This window comes from Carettochelys insculpta, chromosome 7, assembly GCF_033958435.1.
Source record: "Carettochelys insculpta isolate YL-2023 chromosome 7, ASM3395843v1, whole genome shotgun sequence".
Lineage (NCBI taxonomy): Eukaryota > Metazoa > Chordata > Testudines > Carettochelyidae > Carettochelys > Carettochelys insculpta.
The window spans coordinates 24,323,934-24,343,497 of NC_134143.1; the positions used below are offsets into that span (position 1 = coordinate 24,323,934).

Here is a 19,564-nt window from a genome sequence, read left to right on the forward strand (position 1 = left end):
AGAACCCTAGTTTATGAATTTTACCATTTATTTGGTGAGCTTTGTAGACAATGTGAAAGAAGCCTCTTGAGAAATGTTAAGCAACTCATCTTTTTCATACACTGAAGAACAGATCATATTTTAGCATTGCACGTGAACTGATAATTAACCAGTGGTTGATCATCATATTCCAGTGACGTACGGATAAGGTGAAAAGCAAACAAACTAGTTTTTAATATTACCCTGGGCAAGAAGCTGAACTCCTTGATGTGTATTTGCCGAGGCACTTAAAGGGAAAGATTTCACTTTTTGCTGCCTCTTTGGACTTCACCATTATGCTAAGACGGGTTGGCAACCTGCGGATCTTTAAGGAGACAATTGCAGCTCCAAGCACTGCCACTGCTGACTCCTCTTGCAGCTCCAGAGGCTGCTGCTGCTTAAAACAACTAAATTCAGTTGCCTGCCATAAGACTAACTGAATTTAGTTTTGTTTGTTTAAGTGGCGGCAGCAGTCAGCTATGGAAGGAAGCCCAGGAAGTGAAAGCTGTGGCAGGGCAAGGAGCTGCCCCACGTGAGGGAAGGCTAAACTGGCAGGAAAGCCAGGGTAGGGGGCAGCCAAGCCTGCCCCTGCCCGAGCTGCACAGCCCACCAAGAAGGTGGCAGGGAGCAGTGGGAGGAGCTGCACACGCTGAGGCAGATTAATCCTGGAGTGGGGAGGAGGGTTGGGGATAAGAGGGGTTTAGCCTGGGGATGGGGGTAACAACTTTCTAACTCGTACAAATCCTCATGTGTGTACTGTGCTTAAAAGACGGGTGACAACAAATATGGCTTGACTTTATTAAGGATTGTCTCATGTTCACATTCATTGTGGCTCTTGAAGGATTGATTTTGTAACTGAATTTGAAAAAAATGGCTCTTTTTCCTATTTTGGTGGCAGACCCCTGCACTAGGAGATCCATCTTTCTTACACTGATCCCCCTGTTCTTTTGAATTCACAAAAATGAGATTGCTTATTTTCCAATTTTCTTTCAACAACAACAAAAAAACCCACAGGAGATTTATGTCTGTTTTTGTGGAAACAAATAGACTAGGCTTCTAACTGGGACTCTTTCACAGTACTTGGCAGGCATAAGTCACTATTTAAGTATAAATTAAATGAGAACAATATCTTAAATATTGCTGTAACTCATTAGATAATAAAAGAGAAATCTTAGCATATTAAAACAAAAACTTTCACTTTTGCTCTCTTTATAATAGACACTAACCTGGTGCAGTAATCGTTTCAGTTTCAGTAACTGAGTTTTTACAGCTGTGCAATCTTGAACCATATGCCGAAGAGTCATTTCATCAAGCATCACTGTTTTCTCTGGCAAGCCCACCAACTGTCTAGGACTCTGGTAGATATTTGGTGCTCCATAACTTTCAAAGTGACCAACAGGAAGCTCTAAGTGGCTGGAGCCCCTGAAAGAAATATCGTAGATGAAATCATGAGCAGTCTTAATCTAGAGCTCTGTTAGGGAGCACTTTAGGGAGGGGCGCATGTGTGCATCAGCCATTTTTAAAATTGAAGAAAAGTCATAAGTTACAGCCAGTGTTCTCTGTAAGCTTAGTGGTTGGGTGGTGGCCCAGCAGAGATTCAGGTGCCGCCCAGCTGATTACCAGAGCGCCCACAACCACCCACCCTGGGCAGCGTGTTTTCATTGGCACAAAATTTATTGCACATATGGATGGAAAAAGTCAGAGGGAACACTGTCTACATCTATTTAGATTGCCTAGTGGAGTAAATTGTTGACTCCACTCAATGTGATGCTAACATAAAATTGTGTGTGTTATTACACAGCTACTAGAAGCATCCCACACACGAATTCAGTTCCCAGTAATCCAGGATCAGATCGTACTTGCATCATCACACAAGCAATATATATACAAACTGGCCTGAAAAAATTCCACACTCTTTACATCTTAATAGAAACAATTTCCCATGTCACATGCCAGCTAATGGAACAATGAAACCAGCAAAGCATTTTCCCTTGAGCTCCTATGGTGAAACTCACTGCACATTTCTATTGCTTATATGCAGAGAAACCAGTGCCAACCCAGGGTAAAATATCTGCATCCAAATTAAATTCCCAAAGATTTGAATTTAAAGGAGGAAACATTAGACCCACATCAGTAGACAAAACATTGACACTCCACTTCTCAGAAAATACTATAATCTCTACTTCACCAAAAGAAACCACACGTTAATTTCTAGCTCCCTCAGAAGAGGCTCAACAGTGTCCTTACTTGCTCAGATCATTTTTGCCATGTGGAAAGTGGTCTCCATGGCCAAAGTGATAGTGGTCTTGTACACTCCAGTGCTGCGGTGTCCTTTTCCAGAATCCATCCTGGTGCTGCCGCATACTTCTGTCTTGTCTATCATAACGATTCATATTTTCACACTCCACTAAATGAATGTTTAAAAAAAGTTATGTACATAAGACATTCTGAAGGCATTCACTACACATAAAAGTAAATGTTAAATCAGATATTACTAATTGCACAAGCACAATCTGAATATGAATCCTTCAATCTGGTCAAAAACATCAAGTTAGGCTGGACATATGAGATCACCTGTAATGGTCTCACTTTTTATCTCCACACTCCTTACTACAATAACTTCAAAAGTGACATTGTTTAACTAAAAATAAAATTTGTTCAAAATTTGCAGCAGAGTTTACAAAATGGACAATTTAAAATTTAAAATGCTCCCAGGAGACCAAAATGGGTGCGGGGGGGAGTGGGACATTTTCTAAACTTTTTACTATCAGTATCATTCCCCTTGTAAAATTTAAGAACAATATCCAAAATATAAGACAGTGCTTTCAGAACAGGCCAACAGCTGACCATAATGAAGAACATTTTTTTCATTTAAAAAAAAAAATTCCCAAACTGGCTGAAGCCTCCTCCTCCCCCTCCTTAAGCTTCAACAAGAATCCCTATAATTTTTAAAAATCTTTTAAAAACATTAAACATATTCAGATCTAAACAGCTTTTGTCCTAAGTTTGAGAAGCCTGTATTTGGCAACAGCTTGTAAACCACTAGAAACAAAGCCAAAACTCAACCACAATCCTAACAGTCAAACACAGCAAAAAAGTTAAAGGTACGAACTGATTGATTTGCTGCTGATTTGTCACTTACCCAGAGAGTTTTTCCTCACATTGTCAGCCTGTCTCTAGAAAAGGAACTTTACACAACGGAACATTGTGTTATTCTGCTGCCTACTCAAATAGCTGTACGTACGAGTGATAAACAGGCCTTCCTTCCTGCTTCATTCCCAGCCTGCATTTTGTTGGGAAGCAAGCCCAGTTTTACCCTGTGATTTAAAACTACCATCCTCGCTCTCTGTGTACATACTTGTTGAACTAGAACCGTTTCTATATATAGCATCTAAAAGCACCATCTCAGACTTCAGAATGGAACAAAGTTTCAGTGTACCTATGAAGTATTATAAGGACATTGGCGTCTGTTATATCACACATAATCACAAACTGACTGCAGGTCACATAGTAATCCTAAATTGAGAGTTATAATTTATCATACCTATGCTCAATTTTATCAGCTACTTTCATCATCAAGATAATCAACACAGCAGAGTAACACTTTTAAAAAGTGAACAGTTACATAAAACAAAATATAGCACACAATTACTTTAAAAGGCTGCTTCCTTTAGCTTCTTGTATACGAATACATTACGAAGTATAAATAAATATACTTATAAATAGCCTCATTGTGATTCAGCTTCGCAAACCAAATTGAGACTCCTCCTAGGGTTGCCAGCTTCCTGCCTGCACAAAAATGAACATCGTTGCCACACACAAATCTTCTTCCCAGATCCCACCCGTTCTCTGAGGTCCTGGCCCCATTCATTCCATCCCCATGCTCTGTCACTCGCTTTCCCACACCCTCACTCACTTGCACGGGGCTGGGGCAGGGAGCTGGGATGCAGGAAGGAGTAAGGGTTCTGCCTGCAGGGGGGAGGGGGCAGGCTTTGGTTGATGCCACAAATGAGGGATTCAGGATGCTGGAGGAGGGTAGAGGCTGGGGCAGGGAGTCTGTGCAGGAAGGGGCGAGGACTCCAGCTGTAGGGTTGGGCTCTAGGATGGGGCTGGGGATGAGGGGTTTGGTAGGCAGGAGGGGGCTGGGCAGGAGTTGGGGATATAGCTTGTTGGCTCTAGGAGTGAGTTGGGGTGCAGGAGAGAGCTCAGGGGCGAGGTACAGAGCTGGGGAGCAGGAAAGAATGCAAATTCAGGAGGGAGTTTGGATACAGGAGGGGTTTACGATCTGGGAGATGGTAGGTGCAGAAGGGGGCTGAGGCACATGCTCCAGGCAGGCAGCACTTAGCAGCAGCCTAAGGTGGCTCCCAGAAGCAGCCAGCATGTCCATTTTCTAGGTACAGAGATGATCACAGGGCTCTGCACTCTGACTGCCCCTGCAGCTCCCATTGTTCAGGGTTCCCAGACAATAGGAGCTGCAAAGCAGGCACTTGGAGCTGGAGCAGTGCCTGGAGCCTCTGTGATCCTCTCTGCACCTAGACGCTGGACATGCTGGCTGCTTCCGTGAGCCACACAGAGCTGGGTAAGGAACTTACCTTACTCTTGCTGCGCTGCCAACCAGACTTTTAGCAGCTCAGTCAACAGTGATGACAGGAGCTGCCACTGTCGTTTTTAAAGTAGGCATTCCAGTAAAAAAACCCAGAGGTTTCACAAACCTAACTGCATAAAATAGTTTGGGCAGGAGGGAGAAAGGGTTTGAATTTTATCAAGACAGCAGTTCCTGTTTATTTTTTTTTTAAACTAATCGAAAAAGAGAAAAATATGACGGGATAAGGGTTTCTTGAAAGGGGTTTCCTTATACATCAAAGGTTGAGGAAAGGAGAGCTGTCAGCATTCTGACCTCAGATTAGGGTGACAAAGAAGGAACTAGAGTGTGAATCAGTTGATGGTGCGTGCCAATCAACTACTCGCAGCAACACCAAATAGCAGCCATGGATGTGCTGCCTCCTGGTGCACTGCTGCTGCAAATCTTTGACTACAAGTGTGGGGTGTGGAAGCATCTACCACGGAGCACCCACAGGGATGCTCCTCCAAGAAGAATGATCGGCTCAGATGGACTCTACCATGGCATTCGAGACCCCCCCAGTCGGTGATACGCTTTGGGAGGAACCAAGCTCCAAAAAGCAAAAGTTCCATAGCTTGATAGATGCTTTGCAGTCTGAACTGACTCTTCCCAGTCTGTTCACATAAAAGCTCAGCAGTTATTGGTAAGCACATGGACAGTCTTGCCTAAAGGTGAGGATGAAGGTGCTAGAACACCCAGAAAACTGCATGTAATCCTAGGCTATTCATGTGCAATCTGTCCTCATGCACAGTCCACAAGTTCCAAGCTCAAAAGGCTGCTAAGAGGCTCCTGACACCCCACAGCTCAAGCACCTGTTACCAAAAGAGGGAGGAGAAGAAGAAAAGGGATTCCACTGTACAAGTTGTTTGACCAGATTAAAGACAACAGCATCCTGTCTGATATCTGCACTGAGATTTATGTAGCTGATGAATCTGAGAGCAATACAGCGATAAATAAACTTGTTTGTAAGAGGTGCAACCTACTATGAGGAATGATACATGTTCACACTATTGTGTACCTTAAAAATCTGAGAGCTCCTCCCAAAGGGTCTGAGGGTGACCCTTGGGGGACACAGAGGTCTGGTATAGCATGAAATGTGGCAAGTGGCAAGAAAACTTCCAGCCAAGAATGAATCAGCTCCATCTGCATGAGCCAGCACAGGGAAGCAGCAAACAAAACGATCTGCTCTATCATTGATTAGCGATGGACCTAGCACTGGAAAAACACACTTTTCTCCCTCATGACAAAAATTCAGTGGCTTTTTTAAAGCAATTCTAGCATGAAAATATAGGGCTGCAAGTTGAAATTCCTAAGGGCAATAATTCTCATCGACAATCATCTTTCATTTTAGTGGCCTTGAAAACGGATTTGATGATTTTGAGGCTATGAAAATGGCTTTTTGTACTTCCACATTATTTTTTTAAAAGGTGATCTGCCAACCACAAACATTTGTGGTTAACTTGGCTGTGCAGTGAAAGACATATCCCCAGCAAACACTGATATGTACATTCAAAAAATTGCTCACCTCCAACATTACTTTGTCAGCTGCAACAAGGTATGAACTCGATGCAGAAGCTTCTCCTTCTGGGACTTAAGGAGTGCAAAGGCAGAGCTCTGAAGAACATTTATTTTAAAAACAGGACACTGTCGTCGTGTCTAACCAACATTTCTATTTAGTTATTTAAAAAGCTATGTTTAGTGGCACTGGCCATCCCAGTTGAAGCCGAATTGTGAGATAGGACTGAGAATGCAGGATACATACCTGAGATGCCCTGGCATTACAGAGTTAAACCCCTCTGCAATTAAAAGGGCTGGTGTTGGTAAATTCCAGCATCCCAAAGACTCTCCAATAAGATTTCAGGGTGCATGTTACATTGCCTTCTCTAGTTCATTGTAAAAACCCAATCAAGACAAACTGTACCATAGAATGTACTAAGCTGATTAAGTTCAAGATGACTCCAATGAGATCTTTTAAAGCTTTGTTTACGTAAAACAATTACAGGTAGCAAATCGGCCATTAAAAGCAGTGCTGGGTGGAAGAACACATTATCTTACTTAGCCCCTGCTTCTGCAAATCTCTCTCTCTTACCCTTGTCAGCAGGAAGCTGCACAGACAATATCAAGTTTAAATGTGTATGTGTGGGTGATGGTCCAGGGTTCTTTCCACTGTGTCAGGTCATCTGGGTACCATCTAAATTTAACAGATTGCATAGGCCATGTTGTTCAGGCAAGAGCTTAATATATAATGACCCTGAATATCACATTTTAATTTTTGGTTTGTTTTTTCACTAGCATCAGAAATTTAGGAATTTTCTCCAGCCATAAGGAATTAGAATGGAGATTGAATTATGTGCAGTGGAGCAGCTACATCTCCTGACCCAATGAAGATTAGGAAATTAAGTGAAATCCATTCCTGAAAACTAGAAATAAACCCAGCTTCTGTGCAGAAAGGGATTAGAATTGAACTATACCCACCCACCCACACCACCCCTGACAGCATAGGGACTACCACTTTAAGGGAAGTTTGCCTTCAACTACCATTAGGAACAATAGAAAATGGCATCTTAATTTAGGGGCATGGAGGGGCTGCGCCAGGGTTCTGTGGAGCCGAACGGGGTTGAGCCAGAGCCTGGGGAGTGAATTAACTGCAACTGGAAATTGCGCATTTCCAGGGTTTACTGTAAAAATCAGGGGTCAGTCGCATAACAGCAGGGTTGCGTAGTCTGGGTTCGCATACTCTGAGACCTTTCTGTATTAGGTTAGGCTGTTAGATATGGGGTGCACAAAGTGGGGGATGTAAAATTTTGTAAGTGAGGCCAGCATGATTGACTGCTAGATTGCAGACTCATCTATTTTGTTAACAACTTTGAAATGTATTACTCTTTTTATGTATGTGTATTCACATTTATATACTTGTAACACACCCAGGTTGCTGGCAGGAGGGAATAAGCCTGCAACCTTAGGGTACAAAGCCCTGTCTTCAACCAAATGAGCTAAAAGCCAGCTGCCTCTCCGCCCAGGCTGTAGAGCAGAGACTTCCCTCTCCCCTGTCAGTGGTCTCAGTGCCTGTGGAGTTACACACAGATTAATAAAGTTTTACATTCTATATGTTTTCTTACATGTGCTGAAGGGATTTTTTCTCCCCTCCATATGAACATAACCACAATTTCCAGTGGTTTGGATCACATTAGACAGGTAGAGGGGGGCCCTGCTAATTGAAGAGACTAAAAGTGGGGCCTGCCGTAAAAACTTTGCTCAACCCTACGTTAGATCACACTCAACCAAGACTTAACTACTTCACTAACCATTGTCACAAGGTGCATCCTCAGGCAGGTCCACATCAAGCATAAGATCATCATCTTCAAGATCACACGAATCAAGGTTATTCAAGATATCCTACAAGAAAAAGATGAGAAAGAAAACTGTGAAAAACTTACCCTGACCCAAAAGTTTCCCCATGCTGTGCTATAGCAACCAATACTGGAGTTTAAATGCAGAACTGAATTACAGATTACTGTGACATTTAATGTGGTTATCACTTTCCTTAGTTTAAACTATCATATTTACTCGTGATTGCTCAGGTCTTTAGCTCAGTAAAGGTTGCCGTGGGTTCTTCAAATAAAAGGAAAATGTACATGCTTTATTTAAATGATGGATTCTTTTCTCTAAAGCCATGTCTACACGTGCACGCTACTTCGAAGTAGCGGCACTAACTTCGAAATAGCACCCGTCACAGCTACACGTGTTGGGCGCTATTTCAATGTTAACATCGACGTTAGGCGGCGAGACGTCAAAGCCGCTAACCCCATGAGGGGATGGGAATAGCGCCCTACTTCGAAGTCGAACGTCGAAGTAGGGACCATGTAGACGATCCGTGTGCCGCAACATCGAAATAGCGGGGTCCACCATGGTGGCCATCAGCTGAAGGGTTGAGAGACGCTCTCTCTCCAGCCCCTGCGGGGCTCTATGGTCACCATCTGCAGCAGCCCTTAGCCCAGGGCTTCCGGCTGCTGCTGCGGCAGCTGGGGATCCATGCTGCATGCACAGGGTCTGCAATCAGTTGTCGGCTCTGCGGATCTTGTGTTGTTTAGTGCAGCTGTGTCTGGGAGGGGCCCTTTAAGGGAGAGGCTGGCTGTTGAGTCCGCCCTGTGACCCTGTCTGCAGCTGTGCCTGGCACCCTTATTTCGATGTGTGCTACTTTGGCGTGTAGACGTTCCCTCGCAGCGCCTATTTCGATGTGGTGCTGCGCAACGTCAATGTTGAATGTCGACGTTGCCAGCCCTGGAGGACGTGTAGACGTTATTCATCGAAATAGCTTATTTCGATGTCGCTACATCGAAATAAGCTACTTCGATGTAGGCTTCACGTGTAGACGTAGTTTAAGAGTGTTATTTTTATGAAGTTATTTTTATTTTGGATTTCTTAAAACTGGTTTGTTAAAATCTGTCTATTTTTTAGTAAAAAATTTAAATGGGAATTCCATCAAGTGTATTTTTAATTCAGAGCTATAAACTCTCATTTCCTATGTTTTAACAAAAAAAGGCTTATGGTCAATTTGGTTTCCAGTAACATTTTCTTCCAGTTTTTAAAACTTCAGTACTGATTTGGCTGTGCCCAAACAGAGCACTACTCCAAATTTCTTCACTTTATCTCTTTCCAGTAAGGTTTATTGGAACACAATCCCATTTCAGTTTCATCCTATTTTTCTGTTTTATTTGGGTTCCGTCTCTTTCAACATTTGCTCAGTCATGTCAGTTTTGATGACAGTACTTGATCTGGGATAGCCTTTTTTTTGTTTGGTTTCATGAGAAGCAATCCCATTTCAGGAATAGCCTATTGTCCTGGCACAACCAAACCCTTACGGCACTTAGTTATGTTAAGAAGCTGTACACCGAATTTGGTGGTCAGAGTGCTTACCACTTAGAGGAGTTCTCGATCAAACAAACTCTCTAAAACACATAGCAGATCTAACAAAACACAAAAGCAGTCATGGGACAGACCCGCTTCTTTAGATCATAGCCATACCAGAATAGACTCAATATAAATTATTTTGTTAGTCTTTAAAGTGCTACTTGACTGCTTTTTTTGTTGTGATAGAATACACACTAACACGGCTATCTCTCTGTCACTATAGGAGATCTAAAAAGGTAAACACTTATTTTACTGATACTGTTATTGGGTTTCATTACTTTACAGAACATGATACTTGGGAATGGCATTGTAAAAATCTTCCGATTTTGACTTCTCCATTGCCAACCTCAACATTACACATGAATTTGCTAGGCTTTTAATCTATGTTTTTCTACATGAGGCATAGCGTCTTTAAACCCCAATAGCCTGGTGTGGCAATTTAAATCTCTGTGTTCTGTCTTGTTGCTCAAGGCCCCTTCTAAATTGTAGCAAAATAAATTACTTTTTAAAAAGTACACAAAGCAGAAATTAATAAATTTATTGTTGTTAAACCAGTTTTAATCTGGAATACCAATAAGCAACACCTACACTCCTTTAATATGTTACCTGTCAATTACCAGAGGCTGAATGTCCCGATATTTTACTGAGAATTTAAGGCTTCCAAAAGGGGAGTTTTGACCAACAAAATCTAAAAAGAACATTTATTGGCACGCATACAGTTGTCTCCCATCTGTCATTGATATACATTCAGGCACCATCAAATTTCTGATGACAAAACTAGAGTTAGCAAATACAAAGAGTACCACACAACAAAACTACACATCAGCTCAGATCACAACATTGAGGGCTGAAGAAAACATACTATATTAAATAAATGAACAAAGTCAAAACAGACATCTTGTCTTATTAAAGGGCAATTTCATTTAAAAATCAGGAAGTATAGCTGTAGCGCAAAAGGTGGGGAGTCTCTGTTATGAAAAGAGGTGGACCTCAAGAGGCTATTTTAAAAAATGGGACAAACTATTTTAATAAAGATTTTCCAACACTAATTCTCCATTACTATGTTTCTTAGTCTCTAAGACCTCCATTTTTTAAGTATAGATTCCAGATTCTGCTGTTCAGATCATCTCCGAGTTATTTTCCTTACTATTTTTTTTCTTGGAATCTTGGCACAAAACTGCAACAGCACTCACTGTCAATACAGTGCATATGAGCACCTTCAAGTGGTTCTAAAAAATCAGTATTTATGAGGCAGATGTTATTTAGTGATGAATACATATTTTATGCAGCACCTTCATCAATGCACTCCATCACTTATGTGGGGAACATTTTCAGGAAGGTTTGTTAGTTACTGCTTCTCTATGGGAAATCAACATAAATCTACTTACACTTCAGCAACTAATACATCTTTGACATTCTGGAATAACGACCTACAATACATTTCTTAACATGCTGCATTTTAATGTTTGGGAGTAGGCTATGAAACCTGCATGACACCCATCCATCTGGTGTTACTATGTATCTGAACTTTTAATTAGCTTTCAGTAGGGTTTTAATATCATAAGTCACACCTACTTAGAGATGTTTATCAGAACTGCAGCAGGTTGTGCAAAAAGCCTTACTGTGGTATTTTAATGCCAGACTTCAACTCTGTCTAAAAAATTCTATCATTTCAACAGCTGTCTATGATGACTTTCATTATTTTTCTCTTATTCTCTTGACAATCAGTTCAGTGTTCACACACAAAGGCCTACTAACACTGACTTGAGACAACTATATAGGTTTCCACAACACAGACATTTAATTTAGTTAAATATTGATTTTCAAACTGTATGCAACATACTAGTCTCGTTAGCATACATTTTTACTGTTTTCTTTAAAGCACCAAGTACACCGGATAAAAAAAATAAGCCCTTTTTAAATAATGTAATTTACATGGCAGTCATGAGTTGCAGCATGCCCCAAATTTAGTCAGTTTAGCAACATATCCAGTGCCTACATTTATAGCAAATCTTGGCCAGAGACTTCTCCTGGTAGGACCAGAAGCAGCCAAAGCAGAAACTGCTGCATTGGTGAGGATGGGAAAGAGTAAAATGGGGCCCAGCCAAGATCACCTCTTTAGCACTCTTTAGACATAGATTTGTGCAAGAGAGACCTACTCCTCATCCTGGGGGGCAATAACACCTAGGTTGTGCTGCTGTCTCCTACCTCCCAAGGCAGTCTGTAGAATGGAGCCAGCCAGCAACACCTCCAATAGGAGAAGCAGCCACCAAACCATACCTTTGAACCCTGGGCTTTGTAGTTGCGTTCTAACTTTCCCTACCTTATACTCTTGGCCTCTACCCTGCCCTTGCCTTCACAGAGGCTCTTCATTTCCCTTCAACATCTCTTATCCACTCTTTCCAACCCTCCTCCCACAAACAGTCTCCCTATTCTTTCCCTTTAGTTGATCCCCTCAAATAAACTCACCCCCCAAAAAATAAAAATTGTGCCGCATGTTTGTTGCCATGCGCATTGTTCACTCTACCCCTTTCTGTATCTGTAATCTGTTTACGCAATATTTTTCTTCTGTGTGTGTGTGTGTGTGTGTGTAGTCCCCCCTCCCCCATCTGCCTGCACACATCTGTGCTTATATCACATATTTCAACTGCAAGATCTTTGGGACAGGGGCTGTTCCATGACTGTATAGTGCTTAACACAATATAGACCTGGCCCATAACTGATGTGCCAAGGCTCTACATTTAACACCAATAAATACACAAGCAGTCAAAAGAGTGAACTAGTTTCTACAAATAGAGAGCAAGTGCAAAAGGATTATAAAATGCCTTGAAGATTTGTTCTGAAAAGCAACCAACTGAAGAGCAATCCATTTCCCTCTTCCCTTACTTGAAAACAGGGATAAAAAACAATGAATTCTCTCATTCGGCACACTCAGTAATCTGGCATGCTTTTGGTCATGGGTGTGGCCAAGCTTCCTGTGGTCCCATAAAGTTTTTTGTTTTTTGTTTTTTTTACAGCTACCAGTCCTGGCTCTCAGTGTTCTGTACTGTTATTTAGATGTAAGTCATCCCTAAACGTCTCCTGTGAGCCCAGTAAGCAGTGTAAGTTTTACCAATGTGCTAGAAAATATTGATCTCCCATTGTCTGACAAATTCTCTTGTCCAGCACAGGTGAGATCCTGAGGGTGCCAGATGAGAGAGTTTCAACGAGTACTTGCTTGCACTGGGTGCCAGATTGATTTAAGCACTGGTTTTCAAAGCAACCAAGTACAGAAACTTGAGGAAATCAGAGCTTTTATTTTAACTTGAAACTATAGGAATAGGATATTTAATACCAGGCACATTCCTGCTCTTGCAGTATAGCAGAGATGGAGAATCTAGGGCCCACAAGGCTAGGGTTCTGCACATGCAGCAGGGAACTAGTGATAAACCCCCTGCATGGCTGGCTCTGCTTGGCCAGGAGAGCAAGCAGCTCTGCAAGCTGCCATTCTCCTTTCCCTCAGGCTGGGAGAACAGCAATGCACAGAGGCTAGTGCAGAAGCGTGCAGTGGCTGGAAGAGCAGGGCAGAGCCAGCAGTACTATCTCCACCCAATCTTGCATCCTCTCCCAGTTACACCCCACAACCCCACCTCCAGCCCCTCCCACTCTGCTTCCCACCCACACCCCACACCCACACCCCCATCAGGGCCGACAGCCACCACAGGCCCCAGGGAATAAGGGGGAACGGGACCTGTCTCCCCATCAGAGAAAGGGTGTGACCAAGAGCAGTAAGCCCTTAGTGCTGCCCAGACCGCAACACTGGGCCTCGCTCCCTTCCTCCCTCCCAGCCACACAGAGAAGTGCAGTAGCACTGCCATGGCATTTCAATGGGCCCAGCGTTCCAGCCATTGCTGCTGTGAAAGTAGCTGTAGTGGTGGCAGGAGCTCTGGGCCCCTTCCACATGCCCAGCCCAAAGGCAACTGCTCCCTTTCTCCCACTTCCATCGTCGGACCCGTACTTCTCCCTCCCAGACCCCCTCTGCCCCCATTGCTGCCCACTCCTGCACACTCTCTCACTCACAGACGCCACATCTCCACCTCCAGGCCCTCTTACATCTTACCTTGCAGCCAGACCACAATCTACTCCCACAACCTCCTCCTGCACCCAGCCTCCTGCCCAGACCCTGCACCTCCACCCCTAGTTCACTCCCTGGTAACCCCTCCCACACACTGAACTCCTCAATATTAACCCCACCTCACAGCCTAGTGGGCCCCACAAAATATACTAGCCCCAGGCACCCAGAAAAGCTAATCCAGCCCTGGGAAGAAGCCTGGAGCTTCCCACTGGAGTGCAAAGGGAACCCAAGCTCCCTGATTTGTATCAGTGAAGTGAGTATTTTTTTTCCCCTGCTTCTCTAGTGGGAACCATGTCAGTGAGGTTTTATTGGTTGGGCTGCTTCTCACTTCGTGTGATTCCTGCTGATTTTTCTATAGGTCAGTGTACCTCCCAACCCAAACAAGATTTCCCAAATCTGCTGCATGATTTTCAAACAACATCTGTGCTTTGTGCAGGTGGCTCAGAGAGGTAGAACTATAAAAAGAGCAACAGGGATCCAGCAGTGTTGGAATAAGAATTGTAATAAAATCCAGATAGTGGTACAGGTTAAACCTCTCATCCAGCACGCTTGGAACCTCCTCAGTGCTGGACAAGAGAATTTTCTGGACCACTGGGGCGGGGGGAAGGCAGTGTCAATATTGTCTAGCACCTTACCCTTACTTTCACTGCTTATTAGGCTCATGGAATCTGTTTAGGGGTAAATTACAGCTAAATTGCAGCACATAAGACTGAGGGCCAGGGCTGGTGGATGTAAAAAACCTTTATGGGACCATGGGAAACTTGGCCACATGCATGACAAATGTCATCTGGCTAACTAAAATCATGCCAGATTATGGATGCTTCCAGACAAGAGCGTTCTGAATTAGAAACATTCAACCAGTATTTTCCTTATTATGTTGAGGTTCTTATTAATAGCTTAACTAGAAGAAAGGGAAAGGGAAAACCAAAGAAGAAAATGAGAAGCAAATGGAGGGAAAAAACCAACAAAGAAAAGGTTGATAAAGACGTGATTGGACTAAATTGGTTAAAAAGACCTCCCTTCTTCCATTTTTGCCTATTCATCTGAAGATTGGGAGAGGTGTCTGGCTTATAAATCAATGGGTTAATGTGAGCAAGTATATTTGGTACCTAAAAAATAATAAAAGCTCCCTTTGGCTCCGAAGCAGCCATACAAATAGAAAAATGAACATACACAGGGAAAGAACAAAACTTTCTATATAGCTAGTTCTGCTAAATGATGAGAATAAAATTAAAATTAAAGAGAACTTTAATGTTATGCTGAAGTTCCAATGTATTATCTGAAACAATAATATGTAAATATTTTCAGGTGAGAGAGATTTCGAAATTGGTGTTAATACAGTTTAAAACCACTAACCCACTGAAGCTAAGCCATTTAATGGGGATATGGAGGACTTTCATTTACTGAATACTCCTCACTGCCCAACATGATGTGGTGATAAGTATAAATGTTGTTAACAAGCAAGATTATTTAAATTAATTGCTTTGAAAGTTGTTTGCTTAAAGACATAGCATAGTAGTAATCACAGATGTACTCCACTGAATTACAGTAACTTATTCTATTTAGTATTTTTATCTCAAAGTGCAAACAAATTAAGATGTCGGGGTAAGAAATTAGATATATGTGACTCTGCATTCAGCTGTTCTGACAACGACATACTGTTTGTGATGACAAAGTTCCTATAAAATTTGAGAAGCTTTAGTTCTTGTATCAGATCCTCCATCTTGAGACTGAACAATCTGGAGTGTAACATTCTAATGTGATCTCATGTTTAGAATCAAGCCTAGAGATAAGTATTTGGGAATCAAAGGCTTCTTTTTCAACAGTCTCAAAATCCCTACAGGTTACACCTCCCTCTTCTGGCACCCTTGGGAGCTGATTCATCCCAAATGAGGGCATTTGTCAGACTCAGGGAGGTCCCCAGCCTTGCCCCACCCCACCTCGAGCCTTACCAGCCCCCTTACCCATGGGCAATCCCTGGCTCCAGCCTCTGGCTGAGCTGCCGGCTCCAGGGACGCAAGTCCTTGGTCTCCCCTGCACAGGGCCACCAGCCCACTTCTCACTGGGCTCCCACCAGACAGGGCTCCCTGTGTCTGGCTCTCTTCCTTGCCACCTCCCAGCCAGGAGTCTCTGATCCAGTAAAATCCATGGTCCTGCTGGACGACAGATGTTGCCAGATGAGAGAATTCTGGTTTTTAGAGGTGCAACCTGTATTAAATTCAAGAACAACCGTCATTAATGGCTCGTCTGGTCTTCTAGACTCATTCTCATACAGAGATTAGTAAAGCATAGTTTAGACATGGTATTAACACATAGTAAGAACAGATGGGTATTTTTGTTGCTGAGACTATTCATGGAAATAGAGTTCAGTAAAAACAGTACTGAAGAAAGATAAGCTTTTATAAACACCCTTGCATAAACTATTCATTAGCGCATTTTCAAAAGTGTGTTCAATGCACATCAAAATAACACTGCCATGAGTTTTACAGCTTGCTCACAGTAGAGCAATTCCAAAACAGAAATCTCTAATTCAACAGTGCTCATTTTGTCCAAGCAGGACAGGACTGTTGTTATTGTTGTGTGCTTATGTGACAATGGATTTTGGTCGAGCACAGCGGAGAGTTAGTTAAGACGTTGTCTTGAAGATAGAGAGATAATATATAGAAAAGGACAGGGGCAGCACAGAAAGAAACAGTGGAGCATACTGGTAGGAAAATGCACACACAGCATCCTGTATCCCCCCACAGTTATGTCATAGAAAAACTGTCATGGCTTCTGGGCATAAGAGACACCCTGTTGGGAATATTTTGAAGATATTTTTTCCCCGGTCATAAAATGAAAGTGTGTGAAATGTTACCAGTGCAACAAGATGATGCAGGGCCCAGTTGCAAGAATTAAACATTGTAAGGAAAACTGGTTAGTATCTTAAATAATGAACATCATTCTCCAAGACTCTCTCTCTGTCTTTTAGCATAAGTGTGATTTGACAAGTAAATTCCCAAGCTGCTTCCTGTGTTGGATGTTGCTACAAAAAAAAAAAAGTTAGCTTCGCTAAGCCATCTGGTTTGTTTAATTAGATAATTAAGTTTAGAATCTATCACCCAACAGACTATAATGATGATACCTATTCCCTTCTTTACTTCAGCATAACTCAGCTTTTCCAAGGGAACCCCATTCTATGCTTGTTTTCTCAAAACACAGACGTGCCAGTGAGTTCAATGGGGCTTTCCCCAAAAATAAAGTGCATTCTAAGCACAGTCAGTCTTAGCTTTTTTGGTAACATGATTTAAATCATCTTACTTTTAATCAATCAACCCTGAACCCATCAGAAAAAACAGTCTCTTAAAATCTATTATTCTAGAAAATATTTTTAAAAGGCATAGTGTTCTTTGCTGGGTGTATGTTATGTAAAAAGAAAATTATTACACTGTTACTTCTGTAACACGTATCAGTGATGCTTAGTATTTTTAATATTTTTTTAATAACAAAAAACTTAGAAACAGCATTTGGGGAAAACAAAACAGAAAAATTATGCTGCAAACCTGCTGAGTAAACCTTCACTGCTTTTCAGGTTATAGTTGCCTTTGCTAACGTGTAAATTCACTCTTTCAGCAACAGAAAGTGGTTTTACTGCCATCTAGCCTCAATTCAGGAGTTTACAAAATAGCTACATAAAAAAACTGACCGTCACCATAGGGAAGACAAATAAAACTTTAAACACTTCTTTGTGAAGAGCACAAATCTCACTGTTAACCTACTGACACTTTTAGTAGTATAAGGTAAACCTTAATTAGAACTACAACCCTCTGCAGAACAGGATCCAGGTATAAAACTGGGGCTCCCAGATGACACAGTAACACATCTGTTATGTCCAAATAATTCTGTGGGAAAAAAAATTCTGATCTCCTCTAAAGGAAACGTGAGGTTTTTATTCCAAAGAAAACTAAGCACTGTTTGCATTTTAGATACAAACGATGCAGTATTTCAAGTTAACAAGCAGTAAATAAGCAATTTTCTATTAACCAGAGAAAGCAGCAGACAAGCAGCTGCACAAGAATCAATCTGGAGGGAAGACCGGACAGAAACCTCCTCCCACACACACCCTTGAAACTATGACAGACAATGCTTTTGTGCCTTCCCCTCCTCCCCCCACCTTAATACCCATGCAGACACCACAGCAAGGCAAGCATGGCACTATTCAGATTCAAACAGTTGTGGCAAGCAATGTAAACACATCGTGCATTATGGTGCATTATGTCCAGAGCCTATCCAGGAGACATTACAGCAAAGACGACTGTGAGCAGGCCATCAATAGATATGTCCATAAAAACACTGAGTGGAGCAACTGACAGGTGCTGGCAGCAGTCGATCCTGCTGCTGCAGTAGAACGCCGATTCTGGTTCCATGGGACAAGCACAAACTGGTGGAACCACATAGCTATGGGATGATGAACAATGGCTGCAAAACTTTCACCTGCGTAAGGCTCCTTTCATGAACTTCTGCGAGTTGCTCCCCCCCACCACCCTGAGTGCAGCAACTTAGAATGAGACCACCTCTGACAGTTGAAAAGAGTGTGGCAATAACCTTGTGGAAATTTGCAATGCCTGACAGCTACCAGTCAGTGAGGAATTCATTCAGATTGGGCAAATCTACAGTGTGGGCTGCTGTGATCCAGGTAGCCTTCCTCCTAAGGAGAATAGTGACTCAGAAATGCGCAGGACATAGTGAATAGTGCAGCTATCTTCTTTCTTAGACTGGAAAATCACCACTGGAGACTTTCAAAAGCCCATAGTTATCCTTGGAGACCCAGTATAACTCTTGCTTCCTTGGCTCATGAAACCTTACACAGGCTTGGACAGCAATAAGGAGCAGTTCAGCTACAGGCTGCGCAAGCACAGAGTGGCAGTAAAATGTGCTTTTGGATGCCTGAAGGGGAGGTTTTGCTGTTTATTGGCTTGGTTAGAAATCAGCAAAAGCAACAGTCCCATTTTTGTGGCAGCCTCCCTTGTGCTCCATGGTACCTGTGAAAGTAAGGGGGAAAATTTTCTGGTGGGGTGTAGGGGTTGAGGCATATTGCCTACCTGCTTATTATGAGCAGCCAGACGTGAGGGTAAAAAGGAGAGCACATTGAGGGCACTGTAAATCACAGAGGCTTTGAAAACCAGTTTTGTGAATGGCCATAGAGTGATGACAGTTATGTATTTTGCTCTTTACAAGGTGCCTCCTGCATTAAGTACACTGGTCTCTAAAACACCCCCTACCCTATACAACACAAGCAATAAAGACCCTGTTAAGCAATTATGCATTTTTATTTAGTAAGCATAGGGAGCAGAGACAAAAAAGAGTTTGAGAGTTGAGACCAGAGGCAGGTGTGTGTGTAGCAAGGGAAAGTGGCCTATTACAATCCCTCTATTCAGCAACAACTGATGTCGGCATGACAGGCTCCTGTTCCATGAGACACCCCTGAGCGTGGAGTACAAGACCTCTCCCCACTCCCCATCCTAAGGTACCCAGGAGAGGAGGCTGTGGAACCTGGAGAGGACAAGTGGTTCAGCATGGGGTGCAGCAGGCCTCTGTGCTCCAAATGCTTCTCCTGCGTCTCCAACAGGGACTTCATTAACTGTTTGCTGCTCCGCAAGCCTCGAGATTCTCCTCCTGGCTCTTGGCTGCATGCTCCCTGCGTGCTCTCCTCACACGTCATTCACATTTCCTGAAGCATCGTTCTCCTCCACACACTTAATTGTGCTCTGTCAACTTGGCACATTGTATTAGGTCATTAAACAAATCCTGATTATGGTTTTTCACCTTTGGATGTGCGAAAGCTGAAGGCTGGAGGGGACAGGGAATGGACAACAGCAAGCTCTCTGTTGCATCCACTGTAAGAAAAAAAGTAAAAGGCA

At 42.6% G+C, this 19,564-nt stretch overlaps 1 protein-coding gene across 9 annotated transcripts in view; it reads right to left on the reverse strand.

The window, feature by feature from the left end:
- CCSER2 (coiled-coil serine rich protein 2) overlaps positions 1-19,564 on the reverse strand; it is a 107,993-nt gene that overhangs the window by 50,819 nt on the left and 37,610 nt on the right. For 8 of the 9 annotated variants that reach the window (XM_075000134.1, XM_075000132.1, XM_075000133.1 and 5 more), the window contains exons 4-6: positions 7,945-8,035; positions 2,266-2,425; positions 1,245-1,440 (exon numbers count right to left, since the gene is read on the reverse strand). In XM_075000134.1, coding sequence (XP_074856235.1) covers positions 1,245-1,440; positions 2,266-2,425; positions 7,945-8,035 — 447 coding nt within the window. Of the gene's footprint in view, positions 1-1,244; positions 1,441-2,265; positions 2,426-7,944; positions 8,036-19,102; positions 19,541-19,564 lie in introns of those variants that run through there. The other variant, XM_075000139.1, reaches the window with a different exon arrangement.